The 21,890-nt window shown below is 26.6% G+C and overlaps 2 protein-coding genes across 6 annotated transcripts; both read left to right on the top strand.

Annotated features, from left to right (window-relative positions):
* Nucleotides 1-2,610: 2,610 nt before the first annotated feature.
* LOC132943918 (protein CutA homolog) lies at nucleotides 2,611-9,050 on the top strand. 5 transcript variants are annotated; one of them, XM_061013108.1, is made up of 6 exons: nucleotides 2,611-3,221; nucleotides 3,290-3,414; nucleotides 5,230-5,335; nucleotides 5,750-5,799; nucleotides 7,434-7,476; nucleotides 7,647-9,050. In XM_061013108.1, exons 2-6 carry the CDS (start codon nucleotides 3,341-3,343, stop codon nucleotides 7,713-7,715), a joined length of 342 nt encoding a protein of 113 aa, XP_060869091.1. In that variant the 5' UTR covers nucleotides 2,611-3,221; nucleotides 3,290-3,340; the 3' UTR covers nucleotides 7,716-9,050. The 5 variants fall into 5 exon arrangements, with proteins under 5 accessions (XP_060869091.1, XP_060869076.1, XP_060869083.1 ...); XM_061013093.1 differs by having other exon boundaries at nucleotides 3,315-3,414; nucleotides 7,647-9,049; XM_061013100.1 differs by having other exon boundaries at nucleotides 2,611-3,232; nucleotides 3,315-3,414; nucleotides 7,647-9,049.
* Nucleotides 9,051-10,961: 1,911 nt separating this feature from the next.
* Nucleotides 10,962-20,676, top strand: LOC132943902 (transcriptional adapter 2B-like). The gene is made up of 10 exons (XM_061013049.1): nucleotides 10,962-11,366; nucleotides 13,237-13,335; nucleotides 13,935-13,994; nucleotides 17,852-17,996; nucleotides 18,085-18,281; nucleotides 18,357-18,426; nucleotides 18,543-18,687; nucleotides 18,745-18,950; nucleotides 19,022-19,089; nucleotides 19,562-20,676. Exons 2-10 carry the CDS (start codon nucleotides 13,246-13,248, stop codon nucleotides 19,685-19,687), a joined length of 1,107 nt encoding a protein of 368 aa, XP_060869032.1. The 5' UTR covers nucleotides 10,962-11,366; nucleotides 13,237-13,245; the 3' UTR covers nucleotides 19,688-20,676.
* The last annotated feature ends 1,214 nt before the right edge of the window (nucleotides 20,677-21,890 follow it).

Below are 21,890 nucleotides of genomic sequence, written 5' to 3'. Positions count from 1 at the left end.
CTTCATACCTATTGCTATTATAAAAATATAAAGACTATTTTCCCTGGATCTCATTAATTTATTATTTTAATTTTCCAGACTCGCACATAAATTACTTGCCAATCACCTCACTCAATATATCTACTATATACTTTTTTTTTATTTAAAATATAAATATTGTTAGATCTACTACCTTTAAGCAGAGCTTGTGTTGGTAGTAGAGTGTTACATGTTACAAACTTAAATTATTAAGCAGATATACAGTAGCATGATACTATATATCAGTTATTAAATATTAATTATACATATGTATTTATACTGTATACATAGTGTAAAGGAGGAAAAAAGGGAATTATAAATATAATTATTAATTACATCAATTAAAATTAAAATACAGTTATTAAACTTATCGTAAGATTATATTATATTATTTATATATAGGTAGAAGTCATTACATGCTAAAAATTATAGTTCTTGTCTAAGCCAACTAGAAATAGTTATTTTGTGATTGGATCTTAGTTATTTAGATAAGTATTGAAAATCATTGTAGAGGACGCTACAACCGCATGTGTTGTCTACGTCTTACAAATGTACAACATAGCAAAAACTGTTTTGTGCGGGAAAGAACTAAGAAGGCTACAGTCATAACTTATAACTAAGAAACGAGATTTTCACCAGATAAAAAGGAGATTTTTGGTTGTGCAGCATTGTTTTTATTTTTTTCATATAAGTGATATTAAAAAAATAAAAACAATGCTGCACAGCCAAAATTCTCCTTTTTATGTGGTGAAAATCTCGTTTCTTATAGTTATGATTGTAGTCTTCTCGGTTCTTTTCCGCGCAAAACAGTTTTTGGTATGTTGTACATTTGTAAGACGGAGACAATACATGCGAAGATAGCGTCCTCTGAATTGAAAAAAGTAGGTCCTGAATAGTCAATGAATCTTTGGCCAATATTTTTATTAGTGTAATTTATTGAGTTATTGTACCTATATTCAATGACATTTTGAATATATGTTATTACTTTTGGAAAACTTTTTCATAACAAACATGATTGCAAATTTGTTGTAAAGTAAATTGACAGGTAGTACGCCAAAATGTTTATAATTTAGTTTAGTAGATCCGCCTAATGTGTTTTTATTGAGACTTACAAACAATTTTATTTTGCTTGATATTTAAAGACTTATTGCATTTTCATAGGTATCACTCCAGGCAATTATACCATACTGAAATATAGCTTGGTAGAGAGATAAATACAATAAAATACACAACATGCATAATCGTTAGTGAAATTGTTTTTCCTCAGACAATATATTATTTTGTACTTAATTGTCCTTAGGCGCATTGTCATGTTGTTTATGTTGTTTTAGTAAAATCTAGGAAAATCCCTAGTTTTACCACCAGAATCTAACACTATATACTTAGAAACACTATAAATTGCATCCATAGTACCTACGCATGGCCTAAACTTAAATTGATTATTTGAAAGAAGATGATGTTCCTCTAAGAAACTCATTAGTCTTAATGTCACTATATTATCCAAATTTGAGAAAATTACATAACATTGAAATCGGTCTATAATTCATACTTTCTTTGTTGCCTTTTTGAAAAAGTTTGACTATTTCTAATTTAAATTTTGAAGGAAAAATACGTTTTGATAAACTAATGTTATATACAGGCGTGACAGGAAGACATGGCAGATGAAATAACTTTTATTCTGATCAATATTTTTAAATTTTTCTTTTTACATGTTATAATTTATAGTTACTACACATATAATATAAAAAAAATTATTTTTATATTTAATACTGAAAATAAAAAAATTTAAATTTGATTCAAATATTTTTGGATAAATTCAAAATAGTTAATTTGTGAATCTGATTTTCAGAATAATTTTGTTGGTAAAAACATTTAGGTATCTAAGTCAAGTAGTTTATTTTTTGGAATTTTATAAATATTAATATTTTTTTGATTCAACTAATTTGGTACATAAAAACTTTTTTTTAAATATTATTTTTGGGAATTTTCTGACATGAGTAATTTTTTTAATTATTTACTAATCATATCATTTCAACAATTTTTGCCATACGTTTAAGAACAATCTTTTTTTTTTTTTTTGTCAGGTAGTAACGGGGCGTTACACTGTATATTAAGCGCTAAAGGGCCTGATATAAATGTTAAAATGTTTTTTAGTAGTTTGGCCGATAATTTATAAAATCCTGCAGCAATCTCGTTTATTTAAATTGTTTATTACATCTATTACTTTATTGCTATCAACAGGACTTCAAAATTAGGCATAAAATGATATTTTTCACGTATGGATCTAAAAATGGTTTAAACTTCACTTATTGACACGAATAACAATTTATAAAAGCATCACTAGACATTATGTTTGTTATTAAGATAATAAGATCCACATATGAAGGAATTAAATAGTATTAGCCTTGTAGTTTGATTTTCACCAGGCCCTATGAATTCTAAAGCTTGACCCGCGTTACGTTCAAAACATAATAATAATACTTACTTTTAAATGCAGTTTACGCTTCACCGTAGATAACTAATTGTTAATAAATACTAAATAGTTAATATTAAAAATGAAACTATAATTTAGTAACTAGAGCAACAAAATGAAAAGTGCGAGAAATAAATTAAATGATATTGATTATCGGCATTGGTCCTGTACTCCGGTTATCAGGACAGTGGCCAAATGGGCAATCGGTGGAATAAAAAAACAGAATGATAATAATAATATGATATTTATGTACAGACCAAGACCGTGGTACAGACTATATGGAAATCTGTGTATTAATTATTGTTATTATTATTATCACCAAAATGTATATCATATTATTATCATCTACCATCACGGTGTTCTGTAGACGTGTAGTCACAGATTTCTATATAGTAGTATATATATAGTTTATAGTATAGTATATATATATAGTTCTATATAGAAGTCTGTGAGTGTAGTATAGAAGCACAGAATATAACAATAGAAGTCTGAGGTTCTGTACTGATAGTACCCATAGTGGTCACCGGTTGACGACAATGATAATAGTACCATACTACGATATTGTTCTATGCTACGATCGTCGATCACTCGCCGAGTTATTGCCTGAGTTGTGAATTCTACACTACCTGTCTACCCGTTCTATTCGTTATTCGTTATTCGAATTTCGATTTAAATACTTGAAATAATAAATCGATTATCGAGGGTCGATAAAAATACGACGACCAAAGAAGTGAGTATCTCGTGAGTTAACAAAATAAATTTTTTTTTTTTTTTAGCAATACTATACCTAGCGGAAAGTAAAAACTGATTTTGTGTTTTTCATAACTGACTAGTCGACACCGATCCACCATGTACAAATGCGGAATACATTCTATAGTGCATGTCACTGCACCAACAATTGAATTAGCAAAAAGTTTGGCTCGGTTAGTTCAGTAATAACAATTGTTTAATTATGGTCTGACTAAGTTAAGAGTAACTTTACTATTATACTGTGTACTTACATATTAAATTTGAATAAGTATATAAATCATTTACCAAACTAAAATTTTTGATTAAATATTAATAATCATATTCATTTACTTACCTAATTATTTATTTCTTTTTCGAAATATGTATGATAGTTTAGTTTCATAGTCTATTTTTCTGTCAAGCTCATCAGTGTACTATTTTAAATGTTTACAATGTTATTATTTTAATATAAATCTAACAGCATAAAAGTGTCATCAATTTAAAATTATTATTCATTTATCATTTATCAGTAACTAACCTCACATAGGTGTTTTTACAATTATTTATTTTACTTCAATATTAAATTATTAAAATGTATGTGTATGGTATGTACATATATGTAAAAGTATAGTAAATTATGTGTTTAAGAATATATCAGCCTTTTATTTGTTTTCTCCCTCTTAGTAATGCGTAACATGGCAAATTTTCCTTATTTTGTTAGTTTTAGTATTAGCTTGATTCACATGGGTGCGTATCATACACAACTTATGTAGTGTTTTTAGTTTACATTGATTAAATTCATACTCGTCATTCGATCAAACGCGCGATTATTGGAGTGGCATGAACTAATCAATGTAACTAAAAACCCACGCTTACGGTACTTTGCGTAGATATGTGCTCATGTGAAACGGGCATTAGAGTGAATTGGTTTATCATAACTGAAAGTTTAGAACATTATCTATGTTCTTACATTGGATTTTTTTTTATAATATTGTGGTTTCTATAGAGTCATGACTCATGAGTATGTAAAATGTTTCAATTTAAAAATGCTCTTATATTGCACTAAAATTTAAATAATGTAAAAAATCTAATGTAACAACACATTTAATGTTCTAACTTTAAGTTTTACAATAGGTCATTATAGTGACTAATACTAAAGCTAATAACACAAGGTTAGTTCGGCTGAACGCAGAATTTCTAATTTGTGCGTGGGTCAGAAAAAGAAAACAAATAGTGGGATGACATTCTCTTAATAGTATAGTGTAAACTTTGAATTATTAAACAATATCACCTAACAGTAAAGTAATTAGATTATGAGTATTTAAATTTGAAGAAGAGTCAGTAGAAGATTAATTTAAATGGTTAAAACTAGTTGCTTAGTGTATACTAAATATATAAAATTTTCACAGTATAAATAGGATTTATAAAAATATTTAGAATAACATAACCATGTCATTTCTCATAACTCATTAGTCATTATGCAAAATAAAGTTTAAAATTCAATAAAATAAAATAATTTCCTTATATATATTGAGTGGTTCTTTTATCATTTAACGCTCATCGTGTATGGTTTCTAGTTTCTAGTCAATAAAAAACATTTTAAAAAATATATATTTTTTTAAATATTTTTATCATCAATTTTTTTTTTTTGAGCTTTTACTTATTTCAATGCATAAAAATTGAATTTAAGACAAGTAGCTTATAAGTCATTAGAATTTAAAGTTTTGATGAGTGGAGTGGAGTGATACGTGATTACCCCGCAGAATATTGGTTCTCTACTCTGCTCATCTAAACTTTAAATACTTATAACTAAAGACCGGATTTATATACATTTAAAGTTTTAAAATATATCACTTAATATTTATAATTTTATATATTAATTTTGATAAACAGACACATATATTATTTTATTTTCTGAAACTTATAAAATTGTAATACTAAACAAGGTTTATCAAAAAATTACCTAATGTTAAATGTAAAAAGTTAATTTATATAAATTTATATTACAGTGGTCTTATAACGAAGGATCTTGCAGCTTGTATAAACTTGATTCCTAATGTTACATCAATTTATAAATGGAAGGGTGAAATAATCGAAGACTCCGAAATACTGATGGTAAGAGACATTATATAATAAATAAATAATTTTTAGTATTTAAATTATCAAATAATACAACTAACATTCTGGAATTATATATTTATATTTACTTATAATAACTGGTGTATTGAGATTCTAATATGCCTTGCACATATTTTCTGTGTCAAATCTACTGTAATTTTATCCATCTGTATTTTATATGAAAATATATTTTTAATTAATTATATTTAATTTAAATGAATAATAGTATATTTGTTAAAAATTTACATTTCTGTATATCACTATATCATAAAGTAACTAAAAATTAATAACAATCTTAATCTTTATTAATACATTTATTAACTTTTTTTTATTTATTATTAATTACTAGTTATTACTACTTATTCATTTTGTACCAATTACATTATTAATTATAATTTATTTTATGTATAGGTTATTAAAACACGAACTTCAAGAATAGGAGATTTGACTACTTATGTAGAGTAAGTATTATATTATCTAGGTAGCCAAAAAAAATTAATTTTAACTCTATATTCTTGAACTATAACACGGGTCGCAAAAGCAATTGATTAATATAATGATTCGTTAAAAGTGAATGGAGCAATCATGGGCCACTTATTCAAGTTTAAAAGAGCATTGCTCATTAATATAGACTTATTAAATGTTTAATGATTGTTAATGTAACTCACCTAAGCTGATTGATATTGTATAATATACAGTCAGTACCATCTATAATGACTCCAGTTGTAACAACATTGAAGTATAATGATGTTAATTTCAAGGTCTCTGCAAAATTCCGTTTATTTATACATAAGTATAAAATCAATTTTGATTATAAGGACGTATTTTTTATTGTCCTCTGACCCCTAAGTTATAGATGATACTGACAGTATATTTATATTAAAAATGTAAAATAAGATAAAATAATTGGTCAGAATGAAAACTGCATAATATACATTTTTTTTTAATGGTCTTGAGCGACCAACTATGGCCATTAGCTATTGTAGAGATTGCTATTGGTACGATTAGTAAGGTTGGTACGGTTGAAACTGTTGGTTAGCAACACGTACAAGTTTTTTGCCATTACGATCCTGTGTGGTCGCTCATAGGGGAACTAGTGGCAGCTGCCGGTACTTAATCTCAATCATGTTGCATGACTGATTGCAGCCACTGTGCCGTGCTAAGCCACCATAGTATAAATGTTTTAGGTAATAACTAATTTCAACACTTAAACTAAATTAAACTTATGCAGTTTAAGCAGTGTATTATATAATATTATAATTATATTATGACTATATTTATGTTTATACCAGATCTAAATTGTTTTCTGATATTTAAAACAATATTAAAAATAATCTATGATTAAGTTTATTTTTCTTTGAAATAAAAATAGTTAAAAATGTATCTGTATAGTCTAATTATAATTTACTAAGAAATTTATCGGAGATGAGTACTTTATGAAAATAAACGAATATGGTTAATAGGTTATAAGTAGTACATATTTTATATAGTTTATACAATTAATAACAAATAATTCTGTTCCATACTAAGAAAAATATTTTATTAATTAATTAAATAACCTATCATGTAATTACAATTATTAGTCTATATCAGTGGTTCCCCACATTTTTGGCTTGTGGTGCCCGTTTTGAACTAAGGTTTTGTAAGGGTGCCCTTCCCAATTCATAGCATGATTAAACGTAAGAAATAAATAAAAATCTAGAAAATTTGTAATGTGTATTATGAAAATATCTATTTAATTAAAATTATATATAATTTATACATATTTATTTACATAATCTAATTTAATTGTTTCCATCGCCGCTAACGTCAAGTTTTTTAATTTATTTTTGAACCTCATTAAATTGTACCGAAGCATGGCGCCTCTGTAAAGACAACAGAGCAACGCCGTGTACAATTTGGGAACCGCTGGTCTATACTATCATTATATTTTTTTCTATTAACATCTAAAAAATTATGATCATAATAAGTTTCTATTTTATATAATTCATGTTTCTAACAGTGTTTATCTGTTTTAATGGGTATATTATTATTATTTAAAAAATTTAATTTTTATTGATTCATGTTCAAAAACTAATAATGTCCCATTGTTTAGGTCTCAACACCCATATGATGTCTGTGAAGTAATTTCTACTAAAGTTAGTATTCTATACAGTTTAGTGGTAATTAACGTTTTTAAATTATATGAAGATGAATGCAGTTCTTTTAACTCTTTGTTAATTGCTTTTATTTATATGAGTAGCAATATAAAATAATAAGTCTTATTAAAAGTTTCTAGTAAAGGGTTAACATTTTTTTTCTTTTACAGATAGAAAATGGTAACAATTCTTACATGAAATATATATCAGAATGTGTACCAGAAGCTTCTGAAAATTAGTTATTAAGATAAACAAGACTGATTTATCTCAAACCAAAAATTAAAACAATAAATTATGTCTGAACTGTATTATTTGATAAGATTATTAATAATTTAACTGAAAATTATTGTATAAATGTTGAACTTGGCTACAACTTTAATAATATTGTATTAAAATTAAACACGATTAATTTTCATCTTTGTATTTTTCAAAACATTTCTATAACTGAATTTATATTAATAAATGCTTGTATATAAATACATAAAAATAGGTACCTATAACATTTTTCGATACACATATAAATGTAATATTATACTTATTGAATTGTGGTACAATAATGTTTTATTATACAAGATATTTTTTAATAGCCATGTTTTTTAAAAATTAATAAATATTATCAATTTCTAGTAACCAATATGTTTCACATATAAATACATAAATGAAAATAATATTTGTTACTTTTAGTAATTTTATTAATAATTTGTGCTTCTGCACTATGATTCTCCTTTTTAAAATATATAAAATTATTGGTTTTATTAAAAAAATTATATAAATATATAGAGAGCAATAAGTTTAATTTAGTACCATGTAAATATTAGAATTAAAACTAATACAATAATATAATACTTTTTTAATTTATCTTTATCAACTATCATCTTATTCTGTAATTATAATTATGTGTATGGTCTTCAACTTAAATAGTTATATTATTGTGTATAAACACTATACTTAAATATTTTTGTAATTAAATGTATATCATTTTTTTTTTATAACTAACTGATAGCAGTTAATAGACATTTTATACAAATATTTTTATGAATGTTGAATGTTTCATTTTCATTCAAAAAATAGACATTATTTCAAATTTGTATCTTGAATTGGGTAGTCCTCTTGTATGTTATTTACCAACAATTATTCTATGTTATATTGTTATGTAATTTATGTTACCATAGACCTCTAACTGAGTCTTAACCAGACCGGGAAATTGTGGCTGCTATACCTAAATTAATTATAAATTTAATTGTTGTTCCTTATTCTTGATATGCAATTAATAATTTGAGGCTATCTTTACAATTAATTGATGCATCAGCTACACTTGATGAGAATATTTTTGCAACCAAACGCACTTTCATTTTCTCTTTTAGAAAATTAAGGTGATATGAACAAATTTTTGTTACAGTATGTAATTCCATTTAATTTTGCATATTAACAAACTGGAAATATTTTCATTTAGTTGCTTCAAGGTGTTGCGACAACAATTAAGAGGACGTCGCACCCGCATGTGTTGTCTCCATCTTACTCCATAGCAAATTTGCGTTTAAAAGTTTCAATAGGTTTCTGTCAGTTATGAATTTATGATATTAGAGTGAATTGACTTATTATCAAAACTAACAGCATACAATTGAAACTGGCGAACGAAAATGTTCTATGTCGTCTGTGTGTAAGACGGATACAACGTCCTCTTAAGTGTATATTGTGCTTAATAAAGTAAAATATACTCTTTAGTTTTTGAAACTGGATTTTAAAAATAAATTCTGATCAGGCATTGTGTAAAAATCAATTTAGTTTTTTTGGTGTAACTCAAAAACTAATAACCATAGATACTTTATATGTTCACAAAAATGTTGATGCTTGTTCGATTTTATTTAGTTTTTTATTTTTTAAATGTTTATAATAATATATTTGCTTAGTCAAATGGTTTGAATATTTAATACAAGATTTTTTATAAGTTTATCTACCTTTAACAAAAAAAAAACGTTTACCAGAAGGTCACATAAACATTTATGTTCGTTTAAAGTTATAAATTTGAAGAAAATTGTATATTAACCATACAATCATCAGATTTTCCTTAATTTTTAAACTATTTTTAGCCTTAAATTTTCAATGAGTCAAAAAGCGTCATTTTCGACGATCTTTTAAAAAATCTAGCTCAAGGTTCCTGATAATAGAAGTTTAAAAATATATACCTAATATACATAGGTATGCATGTTTTTTTTATTAGCATTTTAAGTTCAAATTTTGACAAAATTCATCAAAATATTGAAAAGTTACAAATTATTCTGTAGTAAAAATTGTATAGTGTTTAATTGTTTTAACTGAAGATTGAAACAGTGCCGGGTCAACGAATTTGCCGCCTGGGTTTTGAAATTTGTTACGTAATTGATGGGTGCATATCCAATGTCTAACTTTAACCGTTATTTAAACTTATTTGACTTTCCGATAAACTTTTTTTTTGTTAAATGTAGAAAAGCTTAAAAGGAATCTTGTATACAAATTTCTAATCTTAGACATACCTACATGGAACATTTTTTATAAATTTCTAACTCGCCATTTTTAGCAGATTTTTGTAATTTTGATTAATTTTGTGATCATTTTAACTTCATAAAAATTATTGTTTACACTCAACTTTTTTTTTTTATTTCCTCTAACAATAACGTCTTATACGTTGTATCAGGTACATTTTTAAGGTTTTTTGACTGAGCAAAAAATTTTTTTCTCGACAATAATTTGAAAAAACTAATAATACTCGAAATATTTTTATGCTTATAAATTGCTCAAAAATATTTCGAAAATTATATGGTGCATAGAAATTTTTAATATAAACATTCTGTGAAAATGTCATGCATCTATGGTTATTTTTTTAATGTTACAATAAAAACAAAATCGATTTTTTGCAAAAACTTGGTTTGTGTAAAAGCTAAAGTACTCAGTTTTTCCTTACGCTTTTTTAAAAACTATTGGGCATTTTTCCCTTTTGACCCCCTAAAGTACCAACTAGATTTACTTCCCTGGTTTTGTAGATAAATAAAAATATTAATAATTATTAAAAAAAACTAAATCAATATATTCATAGCTCCGCTTTGAATCTAAAATAGAAAAAAACGAAGGTAACGAATGTAAGGTAAGGAATAAAAACGATGAGTACAATATGTATAGTTTTTAATTTCATAACTTAAATATAAATTACTATATTAGCAATTACAGATGTATATCATAAGTTATGTTCATGGGTAATTTGCACTTATATATTATTGAAATCAATGATTAGTATTTTTTCACTAGTCCCTTCAATTTCATGTCTTCATGTGAAACCAACATATTAAGTCCAACTATAAAATAAATTATTATACGTAAAGGCGTAAAGGTATTATTATTATATTATCATTGGTAACGAATGGTGGAACAAGTGTGCGTCGGGAGTTGTGCGTGCTGGGTCACCAGCAACCATCCACCAATCAGACGGACCGTCTACCGACGAGCGTCATAACAGCTCTTTAGCGCGTTCGCGGTGTTTATTTTTGTTATGACCCTGACGCCGCGCCACCGACGTTATCAGCGTTGTACCTCTCAAACGGTTTTCGTCGTTTTTCCGCTGATAATTGTCACAGACCGCAGTGACATTCTGTAAACGCTACGCGCCGCATATCGCGGCTCTCCGAAGTGTCGTAGCCCGTAGGCGACCGTGCTGGTGTCGCACAGTCGCAGTCGCATTTGTCGCAATCGGTTCGCCGTCTGCGCGATCTGAGGCCACATACGACCTGACGTGTCGCACTTGTCTGCGGTTTTCGCGTGAACGTCAGTCTGGAGAGGATCACACCGGTCGGCGAGAACACGTCTACTTTATGCCGTTGTTAATACATCCGGTTTGTCGCTCAGCACAAATATTATAGGTAACACACAGTATTTTTCAAGTTTTATGTTTTACTTATTATTTGTTTCACGGTGAACAACGTACTGGTATTGCGATGTACACGACTTGTCTTGCACAAAATATCTATCGTACCTGCTTGCCGTCAGGGTTTCGATTGTTGTCCCACCGGGTCTTCATACCGACATGGTTAGCCTTTAAGTTTAAGGGGGTGGGGCGAGGGCTTGACATTTTTTGATGGCAAAGTTATGAATCACCATCACAAAGTTAAGCATAAAACTATTGATGTATTTGAATTACACATTAATATAAAAAACACGATGAGACCAACATTTTAACGTTTACAAATCTGTTAAGTAAGTATACTATTGTATTATGTAAAATATAGATAGGTAGGTTAGTAGATAATTAATACTACATTATAACACTTTGTCCAACCTAAATCGTATCAATGATAATCAATATTAAAATTATGATATGTGCTTCTTTATTATGGTTTTAATCATAACTTGTGAAACAAATCATAAATTAAATAGGTCATGTGCATATTTTATCAACAAAGGCTGTACAATGACTACTCTCGAGTGACTAGGTAACAGATAATGCATGGTAAATAGATGTTTGCATTACATATAGGCAAACTTCATTAACTTATGAGGCACAATAATTTATATAAGTAATAATTTATAAATACTTATATAAGTAATTACGTATTCATGTAAGTGGTAATCGAGAAAGATTGGCTTAGTCTTAGTACACACTATAATACATTATTATAATACCTATGTGAAATGCCTCTAGTCTCCAAGACACTCACCACCCTTTTAAAATGAGGCACGTGCCTCAAATAAAGTCCTTTGTCACGCCATTGCATATATGTATATTTTATTGTTTCAAAATAGGTATTTGAATTGAGATTTGATGCCAAATCACTGACTACATTTTTTGTCTGTTAATTTATACTAAATTTAAAAGTTATTTTTAAAATTGTAAAATTTATGTTAACAATATTATGTATAGACATTAACCTAAACATTCTGAGTAGCGTAAAACAGTGCCCCAAGCTCCTCTACGTACTCCACCTACTCCTGACATTGACATTCAACTTTTTTGTTCCACCTCATGCTGCAGACTCTACACATAGACACTATAAATATTTCCTTCAGGGACGAGACAATCTTAATTGTTTTTCAATACTAGGTTTTTGTTTTAATTTTGATATTCCCGTGTTGATTACCCGACTTGTTTTATATCCGATGTTTTATTTTATTATCTTTTAAATATTGTATCTATAAGTAAAACTTGTGAAAACTCCTCTTAATAATTATATTTACATTATCGTCAAAATATTATAGAAACGTAATATTTTATTTCAGGGATTTAATTGTTACAGAATTATACATACTTTAAAACAAAATATTATTGTTAATGTTAATGTTAAAACTTATAATATAAGTATAAAAGTAAATTCAATTGTATTCAATATATATTTTAACTTTAAACATAGATTGGATTTTTAATTTAATATTTCTCAATAACTACTTGATTTTTAATTGTTTTAATGATAGAATTAGGTATATATTTGTAATTAAATATTAATCATGTAGTAATTACACTAATTAGCATTATGTATTTGTTCAATAATTTTTATGTGGTTGTGAGTAATATTGTAGTCTGGGAATTTTTATTCCGACTATCCTTCACGACAGGCGTACAGATGATTAACTTTGGGGGTTATAAATTGGTATTGCCTGACAAAAGCTGGCCAACACTAAGTACGATTCTTAACTCGATTAAATTTTAAGTAGATTTAAACTGTTATAGTTTTTTTTTTTTTTAAGTACTGCCAAAATTAATATTAATAAATATTATATTTTTAATATTACTTACAGATTATAACTATGGATAACACTTGCACATATTGTCAGGATGTCATAGACAGTTTAACTGTAATATGCTTGGAATGTTCATACTTTCAATTATGTTTGGCCGTAAGTATTTTACAACTTCTCAGTCAATACATTTAAAAGGACACCAAACCTGTGTGTGTTATGTCTCTCGTATTACATGTATAATTATAATTACATGTTGTTACATAGCAACTTTGCATTGGCTATAATTGAGTTAGGGTTGTTAGCTTTAATATTAGAATGAATTGATCTATTATATCAAACTTAAAAGTAAGCAATATTATCTGGGGACCCAGAGCTTTTACAGATATTTTAATTTTAAAATGAGTTAAGCTATGTAAAATATTGTTATTTAAAAATATTAAAATTAATAAAATCTTTTGAAACTCCCAGATAATATTCTTATTTCTTACCTTTAAATTTGGTAATAAGTCAATCACTCTATTGTTAATGTGCAAACAACACAAAGTTAGTTTTGCTGATTTCAGATTTAGAATATTGTACATTTGTAAGACTGAGACAGCATATAATGTGGGTTTGGCGTCCTTTTAATTTAAATGTTAACTCTACAGTTTTACACCATAAATTACTTCTCTTTAAATACTATTCTACTAAAAGTTAGGTATTTATTTTTAATATATATTTATTATAATCATATACTAATAACTTTTATATTTTAGTGTTATAGTCATGGAGCAGAAATTGGAGATCATAAAAATAACCATGGATACAAGTTAAAAGTAATATTTTATTTTAAATAACTGTTTGATTCAACTTATAAAATTAGTTAGGTTAACTAATAATTTTAAATATAAATATAGTACTACCATAGACCTTATACTAATAGATGAGCCTTTCGTATACCATATGCACTATGGGCCACGGTGAGACAACGCAGTGATGCTGCAAAATTTGATGTCAGATGTACCACTTCGTTCAATCTTGATTGTATAAAATAATATTGTATAGGTACTTATTTTGTGACTTATGTAGTTTAAGCATAGCCGATAGACCTCAAGTTAAAGTACAAATTAATTATTATTTATAATATTTTATCGTACCAAATACTTTACATAGAATACATAGTATTTTATCGTACCTTACGTCTGGTACTGTTTTAAAAATATTGTACTCATCAATGCGCATGTGCGCGTACACAGTGTACCGCCAGCTGCATCCTCTCGTCCTATCGTTCGAACTGCTACTATTCCCGTATATTAATATTAGAGTACTACATATAATATATTATATAAGGTTCTGAGCGGAGCTATGTATGTATTTGATTTTACAATGATATTGTGTTTTATTTTTTTATTCGTGTCTGTATACACGATAAGTAGTTAAAATTATGCTTCAATTTAGTATTTTTTCCGGTTAAAATTCTAGTGGTTTTCAAGTCTCGGGGGAAAAAATTAATGACAAATGGGAATTTTTACGCCAAATCGATTTTTGACCTAATAGATCTATGTTTTTGTTGTAACTCTTAAAAAAATTACCATAGATACATGAAATATTCACCAAATGATAATATCATATATCTAAGATTTAAAAATGTATTACAAGATTCCTCATAGGTTTTTCTACTTTTATCAAAAAAAACTTCTACTGGAAAGTTAAATTATATTTTTATGAGCATTAGAAGTTCAAATTTTTACAACATTGGATATTTACTCGAATAACAGTAGATACTTGAAATTTACATCATACGTTTATTTCATCATTTTAGATTCTGAGCGAAGCGATGAATGTATTGATTTTACAATGATGTGTGTTTTTTTTTTATTTTTTTTTTTTTTTGTGTCTCATCACCTTTTAGGACAGTAAAAGTGCTTGGATTTTCTTCAACAGTAACTTTTCTGATAGGAAAGTGAATCTAGTTGGTACTTTGGGGGGTCAAAAGTAAAAATGTCCCAATTAGTTTTCAAAAGCGACGTGAAAAACAAAAGAAAAATTAAGGAAACACGGGAATTTTTACGCAAAATCTGTTTTTGAGAAAATCGATTTTGGTTTTTGGTGTAACTCTAAAACAAATGACCGTAGGGACATGAAATTTTGACTGAATGATTATATTAGCATTTTCTATACACCATAAAATTTTGAAAATATTTTGACTCTTTTTGAGCTGTTTACGGACATTGTCAGTTTTCAATTTTTTTAGTTTTTTTTTCTATAAATATCAATAAATTTTTATTTGTTGGGTAAAAAAGCGTGAAAATTTAATATAAGGCTCCTGATATATTGTTCTAATAGCAGTTGAAAAATATTAAAAATACATTGGCACAATTTTTTTTTATAAGCATTTAAGTTCAAATTGAAAATTTTCAAATTATTTTGCAGTTAAAAATGTATAGGTAGTTATTTTAGTTCAAATTTGGACAAAATTAGATATTTAAACAAAGAACAATGGTTTTAGTTTTGTGTTGTAATTTAAAAATATTATTCGTGGGTACTTGAAACTTCTTAAGTACATTTTTATATATACATAATATTATTAGTGTTCCATGTTATGATTCCAGGGTGTCTGATTAATTTCCTTTAGTTTTGGGCAGGTTATTCTTAAGCCTATCAAATCTCATTTAATTTTGTTAATGCTGCCATCACGTTAGATTTCTGCTTTGTATGGATTTGATTCTTTGGACCCTTTTTTTTTCATTTGAAGAACTAGCCATCTGTACAAAAGAAACAGTTTGAGTGACTGGTTTCACAGGATTTTGTTGTATTCTATGTACTGTTGTTATTTTTTTTGGATGAGCTTTTTCTACAACATTTTTATAAGCAATGCATCTTTCTCAATTTACGGTGTGTCTTTTACCTCATTTTGCCTTTGATTTCTTAGACTTATAGCTATTTAGAATAGTGACAGTGTGTTTTTACCATATTTTACACACGGTAGTTTTGAATGTAACGAAAAGCTTGGAAATTTTTGCTTTGTGGCACTTTTTTTCCTATGATGTTCCACTTTTATTTGGTAGTAAAACAAATTTTTAAGATCATAATTATCTTTATTGTTTGCTTGTGGCTCCAAATTCATAAAGAACAATTGTAGCCTTGCAGTGGTTGGATCACCACCCTCGTTATTAGGGTCAGCTTTTTTATAATTTGAATGTTCGTAACATTATATACAAGATATCCTAGTTCAAATAATTCACCTTTAATGTCACAGGGATCGGTTTCGGGATGTAATCCATGAATTACCACCGGAAAATTATTTCTGTTTTTAATTGTTATCTGTTATACTCAACTTTTTGTTCTTTAAATACTTTTATAGTTCAACGAAATTTGTGTTCGTCGCATTTTACTAATGTGAGTATATTCAGAACTGCTTTGCTCTGATTGGCCCAATTTGAATTGCCACTCTTTTATTTAATTTAAATATTTTGCTATACCCATTTCTTTATTAAAGTTGGTTATGATAGCAGTTAAATAAGCAGTCTTGTTAAGAGAATGCTACACCTCCATGTGTTGTCTCCGTCTTACAAATGTAAAACATTGTAAAAACTGTTTTAGGGGTGTAAGAATCACTTAGGCCGTAGTCCAAGCTAAGCAACCAATTTTTCACACTATAAAAAGGAGAACATTTGCTGCGCAATGTCGTTTTTATTTTTGCGATATCTTTGATTCAAAAACTAAATAAAAAATTTATTCGAGTTTGCAAAACTCCCTATGCAAAACAGTTTTTGCAATGTTTTACATTTGTAAGACAGATACAACACAGTGTAGCGTCCTCTTAAGTATTCAAATACTTGTATTTAAATACTTTTTTTTGTATTTCAAATACTTTTTGACCAATCTATTTTAAAAAATGAAAAAAAACTTTTTAATGTATTTTTACTCTAGAATACTAAATACTTTTTTTCATTCTAGTGGTCTAGTTCAAATTCCAATTACCAATATTTCTGAATGTACTATTTTAAATTTTGTTTCTAAAATATTATTTTATAATGGTTCTAGCGTCTAAGAACTTATAAATAAGGTTTCGTCAAAATACAAGCTTATAACAGATTGACTGAACACTGAAACCCCCGTCAGCTCCTCACTCCCATATACCATGGCATATGTAATACTGACCACCACTGGTTGGATTGGCATTTATCTTGGATCTTTAAATAGTCTTTCTTGTTCTTGAATTTGTGTTAGTAATTAATAATTTTAATATAAGATATTAATATTAATGTTATTGAACTAAAAAAAAAAGTGGCTTGCAATGTAAACACTAACAAATAACTATGGCAGCACTATTTCATGAAGTGTAGGAGCGAAATACTTGTGTTGCTTTTTTGGTATGCAAAACACAACTGATACAAATAATATGGACAAATTACCATTATTAGTATTGGAAAATCCTGAACACCATACTACATAGTTTGGTATTAGGCTCTACTATATATTTTGAAAAAACTTATCATTCTAACACTTTTTCGTAGTAAAAAAATCTTTATTTTTATTTTTCTAATAAATATATTTTAAATTGTTATTAGAAATAACTTTTTTATAAAACTAAGTGTTTGGATAAAATGATGTACCTAGATATTTTTAAGTATAGTTAATTATTTAATAAATTCTCTGTATTAATATAAAGTAAATAACTATTTTTAAGGGTCAAAAATCACCTGGGCAGTATTTAGTTACAATGGACGGATGGACTGGTGATGAACTCATGCAAATTTTAGACTTTGCTGAGCAATATTCTTTTGGATGTTGGGATGAGTTACCAAAAAACATATTAAATCGAACTCCGTCAGGTAAAAAATTATGGATTTTATGCTTAAAATTGTTATTTATATTTAAATTAAGAATATTAATAAAAATAAATTATTTTGATTTAAATAGAAATCAAATTTCAATTTGCTAAATATTTCTTGGATGGTACGATTGGAAGGCTAACATGGGGTACAATAAAGAAACCACAGTTAGAAGATCGTACAGTGAATTTCAAACTAAATGAAAGTGTTACTCATTTATCTGGATTATCTAAAGCTCAGTATGCTGAAATTGGGTACAATCCTATAAGAGACGAATTTGAGTTGGTATGTATATACATAATATTTTATTTTTAAGTACCTAGTGTAACTTTTATATTTTAATACATTGAACTTATACAGGAGAATGATTTTGACAATAATGCAGAGGCAGTTTTAAGTATTACATCAGAATGGAATGATTTTGGAGATGGTAAATACTAAATAAGTATTAAATATATCATTATAGCCATACTTATATTTACTATTTTAATCAGAAATCAAACTTCGGTTAAACTTACATTTATAATTATAGTTATTATATTACAGATTATAATCTTGCGTGTATCGATATGTATTGTGCACGGTTATATGAACGTGAATATGCCAAAGAAGTTGTTCACGATTATCAATTGATGGATAAATATTTTTTCTCTAAAGATAAACCCAAGCGTAGACTAACACCAGAAGAAAGGTATGTTGGTTTCACAAATCATAAACTTATTTTACAATTTTTTTTTTTCATTTATAGAAGTATAATAAGCATTGAAAATCAAATAAAAAAATTTAGCCGATATTTAACAGAAGTTGAATTGTGGTCATTAAATATACGGCTGCAACAAGAATATCTGCTAAAAAAACGGCGTGAAGAACTTATCTATTACAGAAAAAATGGAATTACAAAATTATATGACATTGTAAAATTTAATCTTTTACATTATAGCATGGTCGTAGATGGTACCTATATACTTAAACATTTCCTTTATTAATCAATTCATACTTTAATTGTTTATACTTTTAACTTACAGAACAATCTGAACAATCATCTTCTGATGTTCTAACGCCAGCACCCATCAAACGCGCTGAAAAGAAAAGGGTAACGTATTTTGGATTTTATTTTAAGATTAATATAATTTATATTTAACTAACAATAACAGGCATACCAGTTAGCGTTTTGCTTATAACTTTTGGTCATACAATAATTGACAAGTTTTTCAATTTTATTAGTACAAGGTTGAAGCCTTGGTGTCTTGGATTTTATTACATACTAAAAACTCCTCTTTCTTAAAATACAGTATAATATACGACTAAAATCCAATCACTGGTTATATCCATTGAGTATATTTTGTACAATATTTACTCAATGTTATAACATGCATTAAGTTTGTGTGATAAAAAATAATCCCCTCATGCAAAATAGTTTTTAAAAATGTCATTTTTTTAAATACAAAATTAAAAAATGTAGTACAAAGAAACTATCCAACTACATAATTCATTTTTATTTAAACAACATAAACCTTTGTAAATGTTTTTATGTATTAAATTGAGCACTAATTTTTTTTATTTAGAAAAAACGAAAACGACCAAAATTATTCCATAAGAAAAATCATGTTTATCATCGTACACCTCAATATATTGCTGCTCTCAATAGAGTATTGACTCAAAATAATGAAACTGAAGATAATTCTGATTAATATTAAGGTTCTAAGTTACCTACTAGTAATAAAGTAATAACAATAATAGTATGTGAATAAAAATTGAAAGAAAGATATCTTTAAAATTGTGTTCAATAATTATTAATTAATTAATTAATTAATATGACTGATAAAAGTTATAAAACTTCAAGTATGATTACATTCTGATTATACATTAAAAATATATAATATGTTGTATATAAATAAATATAACAAAAGATAATTTTAACTTTTTGCATATTAAAAAAATATATTTGTTGAATTTTAGTAAATGACAGTATTATTTAAACTCAAATTACAATATATTTTTGAATTTGGTTTCTTTTGATAAATTATTTATATTATACAAAATCACTATTTTTTTTTTCTAACGTACTAATTGCAATAACCCTAAATATGTTGATATTGTATGTAAGTGCAAAGTATACTTAAGTATAAAATATTTCATTGAACGCAAACATTTGTATAAATTTAATTAATTGTTCTTATCGATTAAGTATTAAAAATAAATTTGGTTTAAAGTAAAGATTTATTATAATTTTATTTAAATTGTGCTGAATGTATTTGGTTTAATTATTACTCAAACTCCAATTATATTTAAAGCTGTGTCTGTGATGTATTATATTAATGAATCGATAAACAAAATTAAATTACATTAGCCATGTACTATGTGTATACTCTTCACTATGAATTGTTATAAAATGTATAGTACTATTGTATATAATATTATTTATAATTTATGGAATATTAAAATAAACATTCATACCCAACAGAGAACATAATATAACGTCATAAAGTTTGTATTTGACAAAGTAATTTATTTAATTATAAATACCACATATTGTTTTATTTATTATAATTTGTCTATATTTTGTTTATGTTTATTCTATCTTTACTTGCAATAATAATTTTTTTCTTTCATAATCAATATATATTGTGTACCTATAGTTATAATTAAGGCTCAGATTTTTTAGCTAAATAAATGGTAATAAAAGAATAATATGTGTTGAATATAAGATTTTTACCAAATAAAATCATTGGACTTTATTTTGATTGTATCATAGTATAATTTACTAACCTTACTACGGCAGTCCTATGTACTGAATTTTAATTATTGTCTATAGTCTGTGCCATATAGAGTATACATAGGGTTATACAATAATACAGCTGGTAATTATTATTTTAATATCAAAAACATTCTATTATTTTTTATGAGTACACATAAATTATAAAGTTTAGACAAAAAATGGATTTATTGGCTTTAGTTATACCATGGTTCCTCGAATACCTATGTTTCTATATTTCTATGTAACTTATTTGTAACAATTTAATTTAATTTTCAATATTAACTTATCTATGATCTGCTTACCTTATAATAATTGTTGAATTAGACTAGTTTAAAATTTAAATATAATGTCAAATGCAGTTTTATTTTCTCTAAACTCGAGTTTTTGCCCAAAATGTTTTTTAATACAGACATTTCACATTTCAGAGATCGAGTACAAATTTAAAATAAAACCTTTAAAAAATATTAAACATATACTATTAAATTAATTGAACACTTGAATAATAATAATGTAATTTACAAGTACCGCCAAAATGTAACTTAAGTAAACGATCTACTAATGAGGCTAATTCAGAAAATCTTGTTTTTAAAATATTTATAATTGTGTATATTTAAATTATGTCTAATTACTAAGAACATTATTATTCTTGAAAGCAGCTATTATGAAAAATTACATACATATATTCAAACACTGTAAAATATGTAAATACGGTAAATATAATGATAATCTTGTAAATGACAGCCCCCTGAAAATATTTATGGGAGGAGGGGGTGACTTATCGTCCCAAGTGAAAATAGAGGGCTGTTTTCATTATTAAACTCAGTTTAAAATTAATTAAAATCCTATTTTTCAGTTTTGTTTCTCCTAAAAAGTTACTAAACATGTATAAAAATCTTATTTTATAAATACTAATTCAATTGTTTTCAATGATTAAATAATTTGAATAAGTGATGAAACAAATAATACTAATAAAGTGTCTAATCCAACTACCTTGTCTACATATTCTCCAAGTTATTAGGGGTATTACAAGTACTTACGACACCCCCCTTGAGCTGTGTCATATCAAATTATTACATGAATTAAACTTTAAAGGAATATTAATCTATTGATCATAACAGATATAATGTATAAATATT

This window comes from Metopolophium dirhodum, chromosome 1, assembly GCF_019925205.1.
Source record: "Metopolophium dirhodum isolate CAU chromosome 1, ASM1992520v1, whole genome shotgun sequence".
NCBI lineage: Eukaryota > Metazoa > Arthropoda > Insecta > Hemiptera > Aphididae > Metopolophium > Metopolophium dirhodum.
The sequence above is the reverse complement of the archived record's forward strand: the minus strand, read 5'-3'. Positions and strand labels throughout refer to the sequence as shown.

Bases quoted from the DNA above. Each gene is read 5' to 3' on its own strand.
- LOC132943918 (XM_061013108.1), top strand. From the start codon at position 3,341: ATGTACAAATGCGGAATACATTCTATAGTGCATGTCACTGCACCAACA. The intron at 5,336-5,749 runs GTAAGAGACATT...TTTTATGTATAG, and splicing joins AAGACTCCGAAATACTGATG to GTTATTAAAACACGAACTTC. The intron at 5,800-7,433 runs GTAAGTATTATA...CCCATTGTTTAG, and splicing joins GATTTGACTACTTATGTAGA to GTCTCAACACCCATATGATG.
- LOC132943902 (XM_061013049.1), top strand. From the start codon at position 13,246: ATGGATAACACTTGCACATATTGTCAGGATGTCATAGACAGTTTAACT. The intron at 13,336-13,934 runs GTAAGTATTTTA...TTTATATTTTAG, and splicing joins ACTTTCAATTATGTTTGGCC to TGTTATAGTCATGGAGCAGA. The intron at 18,951-19,021 runs GTACCTATATAC...TTTAACTTACAG, and splicing joins TTATAGCATGGTCGTAGATG to AACAATCTGAACAATCATCT.